The sequence below is a fragment of the Populus euphratica genome, unplaced genomic scaffold (genome assembly GCF_000495115.2).
Source record: "Populus euphratica unplaced genomic scaffold, PopEup_1.0 scaffold57.1, whole genome shotgun sequence".
Lineage (NCBI taxonomy): Eukaryota > Viridiplantae > Streptophyta > Magnoliopsida > Malpighiales > Salicaceae > Populus > Populus euphratica.
Genome location: NW_011499919.1, coordinates 889270 through 908454, shown reverse-complemented (window position 1 = coordinate 908454; position 19185 = coordinate 889270). Strand labels below are relative to the sequence as shown.

Below are 19185 nucleotides of genomic sequence, written 5' to 3'. Positions count from 1 at the left end.
AGTATTTCATGATAAAAAACTTGATTAGATGGAGAGACATAGACAAAAATTTATATATAAAAAAATTGAAACGTATCTTCTTTATCTATTTATTTGTTTCGAAAGAGTAACGTCCAATTGCAAACTTAGAACGTGGAGATTTCATCGATCTCAAGATAAACAGAAAAATAAATAAGAATAATTAAATAGATTTGATCAAAAGATTAGAAATTCCTGCAAGTTTAACATAAGGGAATGAAATTGACTCTTCCCTTGGTCTGGTTCAAAGAGCTAATTATCTTCTCCCATTGCTAATAATGACTCAAAATTATCCCAGTGCTTAAACTACTGATCAAATCCTTCCTTACCAATTGAAAATGGTTTTCCAAAAAAAACAAAAAACCTAGTTTTCTATATGGAAAATAAAGGGACATTCCTGCTACCATAAACACCCAAATTGGACCGCCTTTCTTTGGAGGGTTGATAATTGATTAAATATGGAAACTGTTAGGGCATTTGGTTATTATTAGGGGAAGGCTAGAGACTTGGTTTTAGCATCGATCTCGATCTCTCTCCGCATCGAGGGCTCACCATTATCCTTCCAGTTAATGGTTAAATATACATTATTATTATTTTTTAATTGAACAGCATCTTTTTTGAGGATAAACTTATAGGTCGACCTATTATATCCATACCTCAAGTTTAAAACCGTGCTAGATCCTTATCTTGGTCGGATATGGCAACTATGATCCAAATCCAAATTGTTTTGCTATGTTAGTTAATTTACATCTAAGTGATCTGCAGCAACTCATTTTTGTACTGCAGAGCTAATAATTCTTTTGAACTATATTCATTCCTACTAACAATATGTAATAATTAAAAATTTCTTCCATTCAAATTATGTGTTTAACACAAATTTGGTACATTCCTAATACATCAACGCAGAGGAGGATTCAAAGTTCAGTCCTGAGGTTGTGCTCAGAACCAGAAAAAATCCCACCCTTCTTATTAGTTCTAGCACACGTTGAATTTGAGGAAAAAAGCTGAAAAGGAGGAAAGAAATGCATAGTTTTTCCATCTCATAGCATAGAATTTCCAAAGACCCTAATTGACCCTCTTACAGTCGGCTCTGATTTCTCCATTGCTTCCTGTCAAAGGACTTAAATTTCCCAACTTTATCATAGACTGAGCAAAGCTATCAAAGAAGGCGGCCTGGCTGTTAGCAAACCGGGTGACTATGGCAACAGTATCAGCCCCGCTCGTAGAAAAGAGTATTTGGTCAGTTTGGAGAAGGCCACGATTGTTCTGAAGATTTGTGAAGTAGTTGTTGTCAAAATCATCAGGAGTTGTAGGATCAAGATTGTTCAATCTACTTGGATTTCCGCCTTGTGGGCATGCTTGGCGAAGTGTCTGCAAGTATGTTGTGTCTAAGGTTGGGTCAGGGTTTGTATCATCGAGTCTCTGGCTGAAAAATTGGCACTGAGACCTCCCAAATGTGTGAGCACCTGAAATGACATTTTGTCTTTTGTAAGCATAAAACAATAGTGCTGTATGCTAAACACAAGTAATAAGAGCTGTTCGTGCTGTATTTTGGTGTGGAAGATTTGGAAAGATTTCTAATTAATTACCAGATAAAGCAACTAGATCAGTGGAATCAAGTTCCTTGTTTGAGAACTTGAGAGAGAGATTTCCAAAGGTTTCGAAAGGACTAGGAATGTCAGAAGTTCTTGCTGCGTTTGCAGTCGTACTATCCCTTCTTCCCAGTGGCACTTGCCATGTTGGACCTCCTGCCTGCAACATATCATTTACTTGTTAAGGCCACAAAATTCGTAATCAACTCAAGTAAACTCATCTAAGACTTGCTAGCACAAGTCATCTTCAGTTTTTCATCCCATGTTTGTTATTTCTTTAGTCATTAACCAGAGATCTATCAACTTATGAGCTCATTACTTGACCAACTAGCCTATGACATCATGAGATGCTGGCAATACATTAAGAAAGGTCATTATGAAAGGCTGATAATACTATACCAAGGTAACCAATATTTCAGATGCAAGGGCTAATATATCTGCGCAGGAGACGATGCCAGGACAAACATTCTCCACTGCTGTTTTGATGTCATCAACGACACCATAACCTTCTACGGATTGATTAGGGGCTTCATCTTGCTCACTATTGATGCCATTCGCGTCGACCAGCAGAATAGAGCCATCGCAGCCCTGCCAAAAAAATACGAAAAGAAGATAAGTGCATTAGTACTTCATACATAAAGAAAATCTTTCTGCTAGGTGAATCATTAAGAAACTATATATGGAAGATATAATTACATCGACAAAGCAATCATGGAAGTGCATGCGAATGAGCTTGGCTCCAAGCCGGACATCATTTCGCGCAGCTTGCTCCACTACACCTCGCACAATGCTCGACACATTTGGGCAAGTGCTAGCATAAAATGTGGGGCTTAATTGAGCATCAGAAATGCCCCAAAACAACATTACTACACAGATCACTGTAGCTAGAACAGAAGACATTTTTCTTACAGAAAGGAAATGCTAGATGCTTTGAATTGAGGTCGAGCTTGTTGTGATATTGCACCCTATAAATAAAGAAAAAAAAAGAGTAGGTAAGAGTTTGAAAGGTACACCCCGGCCTAACAAAAAAAGAGGAAGGGTTCAGAGTTGAGGTTGAGACTTGCATACTAGGAAATGGGGACCAAAAGGGAACTGTTAGAAAACTATTTTTCTTACTTTTCCTCAAGCAGAAAATATCAAAGATTGTGGACAATTAATATTTCAAACCGTATGTAGGATACTTCTACTGTGTTGAAAGATGTTTGAAATATTTAATCTTGCAAGGCTAATCATTGTCAAATACATATGGTGCCATTGCCATAAGACCAAATGAGTGAGCTTTCTCTGGACACGGTTTGTCACAGTTCGGAGTCCAAGAATCCATACAGAGCCAAGCTAATCATTTTGGCTTAATTATTAACTACATTATAACCTCAATAAATTAATAACCTCGATTAAATAGTTTTTGTTCGGCTTCAACTTAAATTTGAAGTTTAAATAATATCTCGATTAATTAATAAATTTTCATGGTCCGAGATTGCTGTTTAATTTTACTTTGCTGCTTGGGATTTTTCGCTTGACTGTTGCTCATGCGTGCGGAAGCAAGCATTTCTTGAGAATTACACAGTATTCAACTTTCAGAACATCTGGATTCTGGGCCGCTGAGAAGAAAACAAAAATCATTCCAGATTTTCTTCAGTTACATTTAGACTGATCAGGTGTCCGTATCCGGCGAACACTGTGAGTTCAAGATTTGTAAACCTCTAAAATAGTTTGAATATTACCATAGCATGCAACGCATTTTTTTTAACACACACTTTGATCTCCACCGATAAATATGAGTGCAATTTGCAACCAAAATTCTCCAAGTTAAAATTGTATCCTCCCTCATGTTACCATGCCCCTTTGAAGATGAAATTCCCTTGTGATGGCAGGACTATTTCGCAAAAAAGTAATTAGGCAGGATAGTTAGCTAATAACGCATGGATTGCCTAAGTAGAAGAAGAAACAAAAACTTTCCTATCCCATCTAAAAATAAAATTCTAGCGAGCCTATGTTCATATTTTCGGTCTCAAACTTACCTGTTCCTGCAATCTGAGCTTGATAAAAGCAGGGTTTCCCTACTGTACTAAACATTTAAGATCAATGGGATATTCTAGGTAAAAAGCAAAGAAAAAGTGTTACGCACAATGTTACTTCTATACTAAAACAGCAGAGAATCACGTTATGGAGCTTCTTCTTCTTTTTTTTAATTCAGCCCCCCATTGTTTTTCCATTCTCCCATTTTTTTTTTAAAATTTCAGTTTCTTCCTTTTTTTCCCCTCAAACTTGCATCATTATACGTTTTTTAATAGTTACCTTGATTATTTTTGGACCAACTTAATTAATTTAATTATATCAAAATAACTTCTATACAATTTAATTTTAAATTCAGCCAATAAATTTATGTTATGTTAAAAAAAACACCCGTAAGCTAGTATGATCCGAAAGGAAGGAATATGTCAAAGTTACGCGGGACATCTTGTATAGTACTCGTGAAAGACATTCGGGCCAAATTAACATGCCTTGAGTAGATGCAACCTTTTGGACTTGTGATAACCGACAGAGGCACGAAGGAGTGAAGCCAACCTGGAGGATAACATTTTCCAGAATCACGAGCTTGATTTGCTCTACTAATATCAAACTTGGAGGCTAAACTGGAGGACTTGTATTACAGATGAGACAGCTTGATTTTCAGGAACTCATAATCTGCTTAGAGCTTTCCTCCCAACTATTCAAAGAATAATGATTTTACTTAGTCCTTGTATTAATGAAACACTAAATTTACTTAGTCTATTTTTGGAAATCATAACTGAATCATTCGCCAGCTTTGACTATTAATTTTTAATTACTATAGTTATAAAATCCGGTCTGGCATGGCGGGGAACCCCATGGCCTGCTAATTACTTGGAGCGTGTTTCATTTCAAGCAGATTTTTTTACCTAAAAAAATGAAATGATAATATTGTGGTAAAAAAAATTGGATCCACCCGATCAATTCATGGTCCTCCTGTAACCAAGTCTTATATATATGTTTTTAACCGTTTTATTTCCTTTCATTGTTACTACCTAAAGTGACAACTCAACATCTCAATAACGATATTATGAATATGAAAAAATAAGGAACTAACTTATTAGTTTCTTGAGAATACAAGGACTATATAAATTATAATTTATTCCGTACTGAAAGTAATACTTGCAAACATGGATAATTCAGACTCCTAGATTACAGATCACAGTGTACGTAATGGAGGAGGAAACGGTTTTGAACACGTTATTGTGAATAAAGTTAACATAAAATCCATATCATGGCCGGTTTTTCAGGGTGGACTTTGCATGAGGATTTTTCAAGGGGACTAGGACAATACAAGAACTTGCTGCTTGACAGGATGCTGTTGCAGATTCCATGTTTTTCCTTTTCAATTATTTTGATTTTTTATGTTTTAGAAAATGGAAAATGAAGGTATTCTATCACGAATGTATATAAGTTTGATCAAGAAAAAAGGTTTTTTTGAAGGAAAAAAACTTGTAAAGTAGGGATTGTCAAAGCTATATATTCAAGGGATTGTTTAATTATTTATTGTACTTTATATATGGTCTGTAATGGACAGCTTGGTAAGATCAGATTATATATATATGTATTAGCAACGTCTTACTTTTCTTCAATTGTCATCGGTCAATCCAGGAATCTGTGACCCTTGTGAACAATTCTATTTCTAAGGATATAGTTAGCGGTAGTTTTCTGCTATTATTAATGTAAATGGAATCGATCAAGGAAAACAGTAGCTTGATGTTAGCAGCATTTATGTATCTAGATGATTCTTTCTTAATTTGTTATTATACTTGTAAACGCTTCGATTATACACACACACACATCTCTATTTGTTATATTGGTAAGCTCAACTTCTAGCCATGGATACGAGTATCTGTTCCTGACAAGGTCTTACGGCCCTTAGATAGAAACCTTTACAACTTTTTTCTAAGTCATCATAAGTCGGATTTGGTTGTATTTATTTGCGTGTCAAAATCAATCCTAATTAATATCCTATCTCCTTTTAAATCGCAAAGGGTTATATTTATTTTCTACTTTACAGAAGATATAGCTTTAGGATTCGAATCCTTGAAGAGATTGTAAGGTAAGTTACTGTATGATCAGAAGCATGTATTTACTGTTTTGAAATAAAAAATACAAGATAAAAAGGATGCATTTCCTGCGCACTTTATTTTAAAAATAAGAATTCACTTCAAAACTGTTCTAAATACAAAATTATTTTATGCATTTGTTAAAAAATTATTTTTTTATGAATGCACCAATATGAATATAAATGACATGGTTAAGACTTGATCGAAGAAGAGCTTAATCTCGATATGTGAAAGTTGGCTAGAGAATACCCTTTCCGTTAAGACACAAAATATATAAACACATGCATGGTTGAAAACTTCGAGCAACTAGACTATAAGGTGCAACTATATCTTGCTATGAAAATTATTCTGCCAGTCAGTTTTTGAAAAAGAATAATGTAGTAAAATCAGAATGCTGAATTATGGAGGAATCACATCGGTTCGTCTATGCTTGATTAAGTTCATGATTTTCTGCAGTCAGCAGCTACAGGCTTAAAAACTAATGATTGTATCGATCGGAAAACCAGCAAGAAATTGCTTAAGCATACTTAAAAATTCCTTTCAAGTCAGACTTAATGTTGTTAATCAAGTTTCAAACTTTCCTAACCATAACAGGATCGTTACGAGTCTAAAACCATCGATTGGTATGCAAGTCAAGAGGGCAGAATTTCAGCTCATTGTAACATTTTATTTTGGGGTAACAGCAACTTCTCAGCTTATCATTATCATTGAATGATAGTTCCAATTCAATATGTGAACATTGAATTTAATAGTGATTCGTTATCATTGACGATAGATTAAGGCCTTAAGGATTGTCGTTGCAGCATCCAGTGATTTGAAAATGCCAGAATTTCACAATCACCATAGTATTTTCAGTTTACTACGTTGGAAAAATCAAAAGTCTTGCCTATTAATCATATCCAAAGACAATTTCTCATCTCCTTCGAACAGCTGCTAAGGACACCATTTCCAACGAATTCAGCCAGATTTGGCAGCTGATTTAATATTTTGAAAGTTGAAAACCACTGTTAATGGCATATGATGATGGTGCCGATTCTCGTTGCTGCTCAAAAGTCATAAGCTATTGTCTTGACAGAATTTGTTCTATTTGGTCTGAGATTATACACTGCATCTCTGCAGTAGTGCAGATTTAGTGCTTGGCGATGATGTCTATGTTTGTATCTTCAGTGCCATTTTTAAAAACATCCTTTTGTTCTATCAGGAACAAAACGGGAAAACAGTTCTCCAATGAGAATATAGAAAGCCTACTAACTGTGAATTCATTCATGCACTAAATTGCAATATGCTATATGGTAAAACAAGTCCAGGTGTACTGTGCATGACTTCATGAGGTAATTAAGCGGAAATAACGCAAGTAAGACGCAGTAAGAACAAGCAACACAATTCGCGGTCACCATACACAACGTAGTTTGAGATTTTTTTACTAAATATTTTTGTGTCCCTCTTAAAAAGTTTACAATTCATTAAATAAATTAAAAAATTAACCTAAATAAAGTAGAAAACTAAGAGTCGTAATAAAAAAAACAATAAAAATCCTAAACAATGCCTATCAAATCAAAATTTAAAGTTCAGTCCATACTCAACCTAAATTAATATTGGTATTTAAAAGAAAAGGCTGCAAGAGAATTTGTTTTGCCCCTTTCTATTTTTTGTTTTCTTTTATTTCATAACATACATCTATATACACCAAGTAATCTGAACTTAAGTTTTGGTTCAAGTAGGTTTAGAAAATAAATAAGAATCTCTCTTTATTGTTATTTTCTATTAAAACTTTGATTGTGGAAGTATTAAAAAAGAGTTTATGGTTTTTATTTTCATTTAATGATAGAATAATTTAAGAGTTCTAATTGATGCATTAGTATATTAGTTAGATTGAGACAAACTAATTTGATGTCTGAAATTATAGGTTGTAGAACATATTGTATTTTTCTGAGTTGTGCAAATTTGAAAACTAGTAAATCATGATTTTAGAAATCTTGATCAACCAGTTGCTCATTTGGCTAAGCTAACTAATTGATTGACTAGTTACTACTGGTCAACCAATTGTTCTAAACCAACCGACCAATTGGTTTGTGTAATCAGTCAACCAGTTAGTCTAAACTGATTGACTAGTTAACTAGTAATGGTGATTGACTGATTGAACATTTTAGTTAATCTAGTAGTAGAGAGTTTTCAATGTTGTAATTTCTATAGTTACTGTAGTATTTTGCCTCATATATATATATATATATGAAGGTTGGCTAAGGCACAACATAACACATTCTATTATTCTCAACTTAATATCAAAGCCGCAATCCTTAAAAGTTAATTAACCTACTTCAATCATAACCTCACAACCTCTCTTCTTTAACAGCCGCCATATATATCTTCCTTTATTACAACACCAGCAGTCTAGCCTTCTTCTCTGGCAGTGCAACCCTCTTCTCCTGCAATGCCTCCTTTGTTGTGTCACCGCCTGGCTTCCTCTCTACCATGGCTGATGAACACTTCCTCTTGCAGCCCACGTCTAATGCAGTTGTTGTCTCTACTGCTTCAAGGATTATCACCCTCTCTCATACTTATCAAGTCATCTCCCTCAAATTAACAAACACCAATTATTTATATTGGGGTATGCAAATGCTACCGTATCTCCTAGGCCAAGGAGTTTTTGATTTTGTTGATGGCTCCAACACATGTCCACCTGCATATGTTCTTGTCGGCGATGGTATCTCTCTTCATGTAAATTCGTTCTTTCTTCACGGAAACAACAAAACCAACTTATTCTAAGTGCTCTTCTTTGCTCCTTATCTAAGGAAGTTTTGCATCTTGTTGTTGGCTGTCAAAGCTCTTACTCAACTTGGCACACTCTTGAGTGTGCACTTGCTTCTACCTTCGACTCTTATATTATGCAACTTCACGACTCTCTTCATAATCTTCGACAGGGTGATGAATCAGTAACTCAATTTATGCAAAAAGTTAAGGTCTTATTTAATGAATTGGTCACTGCTGGTCAGCTAGTTTCGCCTGAAGATTTCAATTTATATGTTTTTCATGGTCTTCAGGGAGAGTTTAAAGACTTAATTACAACTCTTATTACCAAGGCTAAACCTTTATCATATGCAAATCTTCACAGTTATCTCCTCATATATGAATTTCTTCATGAATCTTCAGCTGTCATATATGCTCCTTATCTCCTCACGCATGAATCTTCAGCTGTCATATATGCTCCTTTGCTGCCCACACTCAGCACTCCATCATCATCTCCTCACGCATGAATTTCTTCATGAATCTTGTAATATAAATTTCTTATCTTAATAAAAAAGCTAGTGCAAATATCATAATTGTAAAGCACTAGTTAGACATAATAAAAGGTACTGATTATAAACAAAAGAGTAGGGTCTAAGTCCAACAAAAATAATATGCTAACATGTTATAAGCTTAAAAAAAAATAAAGAAAAAATGAATTCAACAATTAAAGAATATATATATATATATATATATATATATAGCTTTAAATTCTTATAGGAAAGTTTCTTACAACAACTTACAGCACTTAGAAACCTTTACAATTTTTTTCTAAGTTATCATTAAATCCGCAAACTATGTTAAGATAAAAGTTGGATTCGGTTGCGTTTATTTGCTTGTCAAAATCAATCCTAATATCCTATCTCCTTTTAAATCGCAAAGGCTTATATTTATTTTCTACTCTGCAAGAGATATAGGTTTAGGATTCCAATCCTTGAAGAGATTGTAAGGTAAATTACTGTTTTAGAAGCATTTAGTTATTGTTTTGGAATAGAAAAGGTAGAGATAATAGAGATAAAAAAGATTCATTTCCTGCACTTTTTATTTTGAAAATATAAGAGTTCACTACAAAATTGTTCTAGATACAAATTTATTTTATTAATTTATTTATTTTTCCAACTAAATTAATATATTTTTGTATCTTTTGTATTTATTCCTTTTATATTCAGACTCTAATCGAACATAACCTAATTTTATATATATATATATATATATATATGAATGCACCAATGTGAATATAAATGACATGGTTAAGACTTGATCGAAGAGAAATAATCTCGATGTGTGAAAGTTGGCTAGGGAATACCCTTTCTTTTAAGACCCAAAATATATATACATATGCACGGTTGAAAACTTCGAGCATTAGCTAGACTAAGGTGCAACTGTCTAGCTATGAAAATTATTCTGCCAGTCAGTTTTTGAAAAAAAAATAATGCAGTAAAATCAGAATGCTGAATCATGGAGGAATGATCATATCAGTTCGTCTATGCTTGATTAAGTTCTTGGAAAGTATCCTGCCTTACCATTACGTAGCTCTGCCAGAAAAACCAAGTCTGCAGCAAATGATGATAATTCAAATTCTAAGATGTGAACATTGAATATATTATTGATTCGTTTTCAATATTGACGATAGATTAAGACCTTAAGGATTGTCAATGCAGCATCCAGTGAATTGAAAATGTTAGAATTTCACAATCATCATAGTATTTTCAGTTACTACGTTGGAAAAATCAAAAGTCTTGCCTGTTAATGATATCCAAAGACAATTTCTCATCTCCTCCGAACAGCTGCGATTCACCCAGATTTGGCAGCTGATTTAATATTTTGAAAGTTGAAAACCACTGTTAATGGCATATGATGATGGTGCCGATTCTCGTTGCTGCTCAAAAGTCATAAGCTATTGTCTTGACAGAATTTGTTCTATTTGGTCTGAGATTATACACTGCATCTCTGCAGTAGTGCAGATTTAGTGCTTGGCGATGATGTCTATGTTTGTATCTTCAGTGCCATTTTTAAAAACATCCTTTTGTTCTATCAGGAACAAAACGGGAAAACAGTTCTCCTATGTGAATATAGAAATCCTACTAACTGTGAATTCATTCATGCACTAAATTGCAATATGCTATATGGTAAAACAAGTCCAGGTGGTGTGTCCATGACTTCATGAGGTAATTAAGCGGAAATAACACGAGTAAGACGCAGTAAGAACAAGCAACACAATTCGCGGTCACCATACACAACGTAGTTTGAGATTTTTTTATTAAATATTTTTGTGTTCCTCTAAGTTTACATCTCATTAAATAAATTTAAAAAACTGACCTCAATAATGTATAAAACTAAGAGTCCTAAAAAGAAAATGAAAAGCAATATAAATCCTGAACAAACTAGTAAATATTAAAAAAAACAAACTATACGCCTTCTTCGCCTAATTTGGAAGCTTTTTGGACCTCCTTATAAAATTTGACGGTAGAATCTCCTAACAAGATTTGAGGGTATTTCAACTGTAGGTAAAAAGTTGGTCTTTTTGTGAAGCCAATCATTTCCCGCAACCTAGAATTCTTCTTGGACTTGGCTTATAAATTTCCCTGCAACCATCCATAAATGACTCATAAGGAACTCGTGCATCACTTAAAGATCCATATTCTTGGCCCATTTAACCTAACTCTAACCGAAATTAACTTAGGTATTTAAAGAAAAGGTTCTAAAAGAACTTGTTTTTCCCCTTTTTTTTTGTTTTTTTCTTTTTATCATGACTGACTTACACCTATATATACCAAGAATTGAATTCTAAACTTAAGTTTTGCTTCAAGGAAAGTTGAAGAAACAAGTATTTTCCTCTAATAATATTTTTTATTAAGACTTTGATTGTGGAGGGATTAAAAAAAAGTTTGAGTTTTTTATTTTGATTCGATGATAGAATAATTTAAGATTTTTAATTAATACATTAGAATATTAGTTAGATTGAGACGGAATCATTTGATGTCTAGAATTATAAGCTATTGAAGAATAGAATGTATTTTTAAGGGTTTTGTAGATTTGAAGACTAGTAGAGTGGAATTCTTGAAATCTTGACTAACCAGTTACTTGTTTGGCTGAGCTAGCTGACCGATTGACTGGTTATTGTCGATCGACTAGTTGTTCTAAACATTTGACCAGTTGATTTGTGATGTTAATCAACTAGTTAATCTAACTTAATCGATTGGATGACTGGTGAAAGTAGTAGACCGATTGAATATTTTGGTTAATATAACTATAGGGGTTAATCAGATCAGTTAAGTTCGATCAGTTTGGATTATATTCGGGACCGATCAAGTGAATTAGTTCATATTTATATTCACATTTTGGTCTTTAAATTTAGAATTTTTAATCTTTTATGATACTTTGCTTTAAGTCAGTTTTTAGTATTTTTCATATCCGTTATAGGTTTTATTGACATTCCTCCTAATGATATTTAGTAGTTTCTAGTTTTATATATGTTTATTTTTTGTTTTTATTTTCTAGATAAGTAAGATAATTTTTAATTAGCATGTAATATGTATGTTGATTATATGATGAGTACAACTAGTTAATTTTTTAAATATTTATATATATTATTTCATTTTTTGAATATTCATTTATTTTTGAATTTATATTTATATTTTTTTGAACTAAATTCTATTTAATATGATGTAAATTGCTTTGTGTGAGCACCTTAGTGAAATTACATAATATCCGATTTTCAGAATAATGAAATTATGCATGTAAATTTACTGTTGAAGAACAAGTCCTTGTAGCGCACAGCGTGGATGCAGTTCTCGTTAAGCGGATACAATATCTGATAAGGCCATTTTAGGTGATCTTGCACCTATCTCCCTCTCAAATGCTTACTTATGCTGTGAGGCTTTTCCTCCTCCTTAAGAACTCTCCACCATCCCTTTCCACAACCGACATGGATAACCCAACAGGTCATACATTGGTGACAATATTCAAACCTACTCCAACAAACCTACGAATAGTGTCATCCAATCCTTCAAATTGGGGCAGGGAGTTGAAGATTTTCTCCAGTCTGGTTAGCCACTAGTCCATCTCTTCTTCCGAGCAGAACTTTCCATGATTTCCCCCATCTCTGCCGACATATTGTAGTTCAAAATCATCTACAAATACTGCATATTTTACTTGATAAACAGAGACTATTGGACTAACACCACTACATTGACTTTCCACATAACTTTTTATTGCATCAACAACTTCAAAATCCCCTCGCTGAATTTAGCTTCGGCAGGGAAAACTTCTCAATTCTCATCATCATCTCCTCCATTGACAGGGAAAAAAAATATTTTTGAAGTGTGGTTTAAGTTTATTGATCGAATTATGGGCCTCCTTTTATTTTGTTTATTCAGATTCTGGCAGTCATAAGGTAACAGGGACTATGAATCATTACTCCTAAAAAAGAAGCATGATCCTCTAAACAGTCGAGGGGATCCCTTTTTTATGGCTCAAGCTACTGATTTTATTATTAGATCCCCTATGTTTAATCAGTTCTTCAATTGGATCCCTCAGTTAACTTCCATCGACCATAAGTGACTGTTATCTGATGTAATAATGGGCACTAAACGGCTGACCTAATTTTGCACCCTTACATCAGAATTTCAGAGGGATCTAATTGAGAAAAAAATGAAAGATGTGGGAACCAATTGAGAATATCGATGGTTTGGAAACTACAATGAGAAACTTCTAATAGGGAGACTAATTTGAGATTTACCAACTAGAAATTAAAATCAGGGCATGAGAAATTTGTGGAGCATACAAAATCAATTAACAAGCAAATCGATCATCATCCTTTTTCAATGGCGCGTGGATCGTTTCTCATCTTTTCCATCCTTCAAGTGACTAGAATTTACTTTGTACCATTGCTAGCTGCTTAACTAACTGCCAAGGTGGCTAAGGATAACGGACACCACGTGTCAGACTGAGAACATACCACGTGTCAAAATCCCATTAAGATATTTTTCTCATCTGGTTCCTTAAAGACCACTAGCCAACTTAACTGAACAAACACTCAGTCTCACTAGATTCTTTGCTCCAACAAAATAAAAATGGCTCTAAAATTTCATGCTGCCATTCATTTAAGCTTGCAATTGAGCCCATCTCCTACATTATTTGCACCATCATTTTGTAAGCCTCAGAAACTCTTGAAATCATCAGTAAAAAAAACTCATGTTTGTCAATCCTCTCTTGTTGATGAACAACAGCAGCAAATTTCATTCAATGAGCAAGAAAATCAGCTGATAAATGCCCTTATTGGAATCCAAGGCAGAGGAAAATCAGCATCCCCTCAGCAACTCAATGTACGTCTTCTTGTTTTCCCTCTATTTCATGATGAGATGTTGTGATTGTTTTAAATGTAATGTGACTTTTTGTCAGGAGGTGGGACACGCAGTTAAAGTTCTTGAAGGCTTAGAAGGAGTGTCTGAACCTGTAAGTGATAAGTTTTTGGAATCTTGATTAGTGGGATTTCTCTTGTTCTTTTTTTTTTTTGGTATATAATTCCAGATTTTGATTAAAATTGTTAAAGTTTGATAGGTTTCTTTTTGTTTTTGGGTTTTATGTCAATGTTTGTTTACTTCGGAAACTAGAGTAAATCAAATTAAAGGCAGTTTATGTTTGTTTGCAGCATGATTGATATCAAAAGATTAGTTGGAGTCATCTGTAATTAGCCTAAAAAATTGACAATTATATTTTTTTGGAAAAATGGGAGGGGCAGATGAAACTGCAATGATGTGTTGGATCTTGTGATTGTTTTGAATTCTGATGATTCTGAGTACCACCCACAGACAGGCTCGAACTTGATCGAAGGTCGGTGGCAATTAATGTTTACTACTAGACCTGGGACAGCATCTCCAATTCAGGTTAGATTGCAATTTGTTGCCATACATTCTTGTTGTGCTTTTCATGTAACTTTGTTCCTTGGTGTAAAATATTGGAATTTGTCCTAATTTTCCTGTGACAACATCGGGATTGGATCTACTTTTCTGGTGCTTTTGTGTCATTAGACAATTTAGAAATCATTCGAGTAATATAAAATTATTTTTGATATATCAGTTTATAGTTTAAGTTTTTAGATTAAGAAGATTTTTTGATATAATATTAAAATTTTAATAATCAAACAATAATAAATTTTAATTTTTTTACTCTCATTTTGTTTTTAGTGTGAGTTTGTAGAAATTTCAAGCTTAAAAAAATTTTATCTTGAGAAATTATACTAGAAAATAATATAAAATCATATTTATATTTCATCTAATAATTTAAGTTTTCAATTTGGAATAATTTTGTTGGAAGAAACTTCAAAATCGCAAAGTGGATTTGGTGGGTTGATACCATTTTGAATAGCATAAATTTCTCTCAGTTGTTTTTCTTCTGCATTTTGTGCTCATTCTGGCCATGTGCTTTGCAATATGCTGCAGAGAACATTTGTTGGTGTTGACTTCTTCAGCGTATTTCAAGAGGTATACCTTCGGACAAATGATCCTCGTGTGTCCAACATTGTAAGATTCTCAAATGCTATAGGCGAGCTGAAAGTAGAGGTATGAATCCACTATCTTTTCTAGGAAGTTACAACCTTTTCCACCAGAAAAGTCTCATCAAACACCATTAGCCACCTCGATTAAGCGATGTGAGGGACGAGCCAGTCAGCCCGAGCCCATCAAGTCATTGCACTCGAGTCATCTTTTCATTTTAGAAAGCATGGCCTAAGAATAGAAGGAGGGACTAGGACAATCAGCATAGATGCAATGCTTTTTCCTTCAACCTTAAGAAGTATCTGACAAGCACATGCATCTTCAGAGCCATGCAAAAATGCTTTGACCAAGTATTTTTCTCTTTTAAATGATGCATATAGTGAACAATGTAGAGGTTATAGGCCCAACTTCCATGCATCTGAAGTTCATGTTTCAAGCTTTGTTATGAATGACCCACTCCTCTGTCTCTTACCCCATGCACATTTCATTTTTCTCTCAGGCAGCAGCAACAATTGAAAATGGAAAGAGGATCCTTTTCCAGTTTGACAGAGCAGCCTTTTCTTTCAATTTTTTACCATTTAAGGTTCCATATCCAGTGCCATTTAGGCTTCTTGGTGATGAGGCAAAGGGCTGGCTGGACACCACATACTTGTCTCCATCTGGAAACCTTCGCATCTCGAGAGGAAATAAGGTATATAAGAACTACATGATCTTGAGCATCCTAAATTCAGTGTATATGCTGTTGCCTTCTCTATTGGTGGGTGGTAGGTACTAATGATATTGGTTCAGCAGTTTTCTTTTGGTTTCATTTGCTGAAGTCATCAAGCAATGTTTCTGTAGTGCAGGGCACCACCTTTGTGCTCCAGAAGAAAACTGAACCTAGACAAAGATTGCTGTCAGCAATTGGGACAGGAACCGGAGTTCTAGAGGTAAAATTACAATCGTCTTTCTAGACCCTGTTGGAGGACGTGCTTTGTTAGCTAATATAGCTCCACGTTGCTAATTACAGAGTTATAACCTTTGCAGGCAATCAATGAATTTATAAAGTTAAATCAGAATGTTGCTAAAGATGAAATGGAACTCATCGATGGAGAGTGGCAGATGATATGGAGTTCACAGGTGATTGATTGTGTGATGATGTTTGCATAGATTTATTTATTTAAAGAAACTTGAATTGCCTAGATACTGGTAGAAAGTAATATAAAATTACTTGTATAGTATTATCTAATAGCTTAAGTTTTTAAATTGAAATGGTTTTTAGATAGAATATCCAAACCTTAATGATTAAAATCTCACCACCACATTCTATCTAATTAAATTATAAAAATTGAGTAGAAAGTAGCGGTAAGTTCGTGTAAATTTCAAGTTCAAGAAATTTTACTTGATAGAGTATATCAAAAAATAATATAACACTATTTTTGAAACTTTATTTAATAACTTAAATTTTGGGATTATTTTTTTGACATGGACATCATCGCCTTGATTAATGTCTCTAGATGGTACTAAAAGGATGTTGATAATCTATTATTGAATCACTCAAATTCAAGCAACGTTCTTCTTATAAGGCATTCAGATATTAAATTTAAATTTTTTACTTGTCACTGATTCCTAATTAGCTATTAATATGATTTTTTTCTGTCAGTTCTACTTTACCTAGATCCAAATAGCAATTTTTATGATGCAGATGGAGACAGATAGTTGGATAGAGAATGCTGGCAGAGGTCTAATGGGAAAGCAGGTAATCACAAAGGATGTCAATATTCTTCTTCATGTTAAATCTTTCTGCATGCTCAAATCTTCTTTACAAATCACATCCTAACTCCCTCACCCTCTACTCCCGCCATTTCAGATTGTCACAAAGAACGGACAGTTAAAGTTCGTCGTGGACATCTTGCTCGGTGTCAGGTTCTCCATGACGGGAACATTTGTGTAAGTCTCTCAGCACTTTGTGGGGATCTACAGAGAAGAATTGCAAGTAAAACTGATATGGCACAAACTATTGGCAGGAAATCAAGTCCCAATACATATGATGTTAAAATGGATGATGCAGCCATCATTGGTGGCATGTTTGGACTCCCTGTGGAGATGGAAACCAAGATTAACCTAGAGTTGCTGTAAGATTTCTGGTCTTAGATACTATCAAATTGCATGATCCCATGATGGTTTTCTCCGCTGACCAATAACAGGAGACGGTATACATGTTGTTGCAGATATAGTGATGATAAAATCAGAATCAGTCGAGGGTACAAAAACATTGTGTTTGTGCATGTACGAACAGATGGAACAAGGCAGAAATAAACCAATTGGTGGATCAACCAAGGAGAATTTGCATCTTGTTTCTGTCAATTTTCTTGATGCATCTTTGACAGAATATTAGAAAGAGGAAATTGTGAGTGTTCTTGTTCAATTTGTATTTTATATATATATAGTATATAGCATACAGAACATTGGTTAATAGCATACCTGCTTGGCGGCTAAATGGAGATGATAAAATCTTAGAATTTTTACGAATCCATTTTGAAGAGATAAACGGATATATATAGAATGATAAGAATATTTTAAAGTGAGTTAATTGAACAAGTATTATTTTCTCGGGGTTATCTGGTATTATTTATTTATTTATGTTTTTTGGAAACAAAAACATAAAAATGGTTTGTAATGGATTCTTTTTAATGAAAAAAATAAAACCAACTATTATCAGAAGTTTTTGGGACACTTTACTTTTTGAGAATCTTACAAAATAGTTGGTTTCTATATTTTTTTGAAAGGAAAAAAATTATATTTTATTTTAAGATTTTTGAGAACAAAAACAAAACGATAATAATTTTGGGAGACAGTGACTGTACGTCGATGGTCCGCATCTGTGCGTTGAGCTAATAGCCCATGAAAGTTGGCCAATCAAACCCATATTTAAGCCTAGCCTTTTGGTTTGCTTTAAAACCATGGAAACTATCTAGAATAGGCATTATTTGGGCCCTAAAACCTTCCATACGCAAGCTTTCATGTTAATAATTTTGTGATTGAATTAACCAAAAAAAAAAGATTCGAATATATAATTTAAAAACTATCTCAACTGTAGAAAATTTTAAACTAGTGAGGTGTCACTATATGATTTATAATATTAACTAATTTTAATTAAAAATAAAATAAAGATGATAAATTTAAATAGATAAATAAAGTGTTTTATTCTCTCAAAAACCTTCATTTATAACAAAAAGAAAATCTACCTTTTTATATAGAATCCCACCATCAACAATAAGTATTCATGTTAAAATGCTAAAATTATATTTATATATATACACCAACAAGTTCTATATATATATATATATTCTTAAAAGCAAGGCCACCAACTAACAAGTAATTGCAGCATGCGGCAGCCGCTGTGATGTCAGGTCTCAGAGGGAAGAACTATGGGATATAAACATGGTGCGAAAGGGAGGAATAAATCGCAGGCATGTGAAAGGGTCTATTTATCAATACATAATAAAATCCATCCAAGTCAATTACTTTAATAATAATAATAATAATAATTTATTTTTAAATATTAACTCAATTATATTTAATGAAGGCAATTAAATTAAATAAGTTTTATCAAAGTTAATATCTTATTCAATTTAATTAAGAATTTAAAGCAACCAAATTTTAAATCCTGAATCATTTGAGTCAACCTAACGTAAGTTGGATTTAACAAGGGAAAAAACAAATAGAAAAAAAGGGCAAAAGAATTGCATGCGTGACACATTGCCTTACCCCTTTGAGCTTTAGAACCTGTTTGACAGCACGGCTAGCTGCTCATTTGCTAAACAAAACAATATATTAAAAAACAACAATCATAACCAACATCAATACAATTCTTCCTCGTAAAATCAGCCTCCTGGCTGAAGACCTTAACCGCATATGTTAAAAAAAAAATGAAAAAACTTATTAATTATTCTTGATAGAATTTTTAATCAAAATAATATCCTTTAATTTTTAAAAGAAAAGGTTGAAGAGATCATCTTGGATTAACCTTATCAAACCCTCCTGATCCATTACATAAAAGAATTGCATGCGTGACACGTTACCTCATCCTTTGAATGTTTCCCATGCGTGGAGGGCACTGTCACCATCACCAGCATCACTCCAAGTAAAAATATAGAGATTGGCCTGGCGGTGGCAAGAGCTTATCTCCTT

The 19185-nt window shown here is 33.7% G+C and overlaps 2 protein-coding genes across 2 annotated transcripts; one reads left to right on the top strand and one right to left on the bottom strand.

Annotated features, from left to right (window-relative positions):
• Window positions 1-849: 849 nt before the first annotated feature.
• Window positions 850-2568, bottom strand: LOC105134990 (peroxidase 15-like). The gene is made up of 4 exons (XM_011039651.1): window positions 2307-2568; window positions 2010-2198; window positions 1608-1770; window positions 850-1484 (listed from the first exon to the last, which is right to left on the bottom strand). The coding sequence occupies exons 1-4, from the start codon at window positions 2508-2510 to the stop codon at window positions 1084-1086; spliced, it is 957 nt and encodes a 318-aa protein (XP_011037953.1). The 5' UTR covers window positions 2511-2568; the 3' UTR covers window positions 850-1083.
• Window positions 2569-13537: 10969 nt separating this feature from the next.
• Window positions 13538-17465, top strand: LOC105134989 (Plastid-lipid associated protein PAP / fibrillin family protein). The gene is made up of 11 exons (XM_011039650.1): window positions 13538-13842; window positions 13919-13972; window positions 14329-14403; window positions 14959-15078; window positions 15512-15703; window positions 15858-15941; window positions 16039-16131; window positions 16697-16750; window positions 16862-16941; window positions 17019-17126; window positions 17223-17465. The coding sequence occupies exons 1-11, from the start codon at window positions 13591-13593 to the stop codon at window positions 17308-17310; spliced, it is 1200 nt and encodes a 399-aa protein (XP_011037952.1). The 5' UTR covers window positions 13538-13590; the 3' UTR covers window positions 17311-17465.
• The last annotated feature ends 1720 nt before the right edge of the window (window positions 17466-19185 follow it).

What these genes read in the sequence shown, in the direction of transcription:
- LOC105134990 (XM_011039651.1), bottom strand. Translation starts at nt 2,510, where the DNA reads ATGTCTTCTGTTCTAGCTACAGTGATCTGTGTAGTAATGTTGTTTTGG. An exon ending in TCCATGATTGCTTTGTCGAT is followed by an intron (nt 2,199 to 2,306) that starts GTAATTATATCT and finishes TTTTTTTGGCAG; the next exon opens with GGCTGCGATGGCTCTATTCT. An exon ending in TGATCTAGTTGCTTTATCTG is followed by an intron (nt 1,485 to 1,607) that starts GTAATTAATTAG and finishes ATGTCATTTCAG; the next exon opens with GTGCTCACACATTTGGGAGG.
- LOC105134989 (XM_011039650.1), top strand. Translation starts at nt 13,591, where the DNA reads ATGGCTCTAAAATTTCATGCTGCCATTCATTTAAGCTTGCAATTGAGC. An exon ending in TAGAAGGAGTGTCTGAACCT is followed by an intron (nt 13,973 to 14,328) that starts GTAAGTGATAAG and finishes TACCACCCACAG; the next exon opens with ACAGGCTCGAACTTGATCGA. An exon ending in AGATGATATGGAGTTCACAG is followed by an intron (nt 16,132 to 16,696) that starts GTGATTGATTGT and finishes TTTATGATGCAG; the next exon opens with ATGGAGACAGATAGTTGGAT.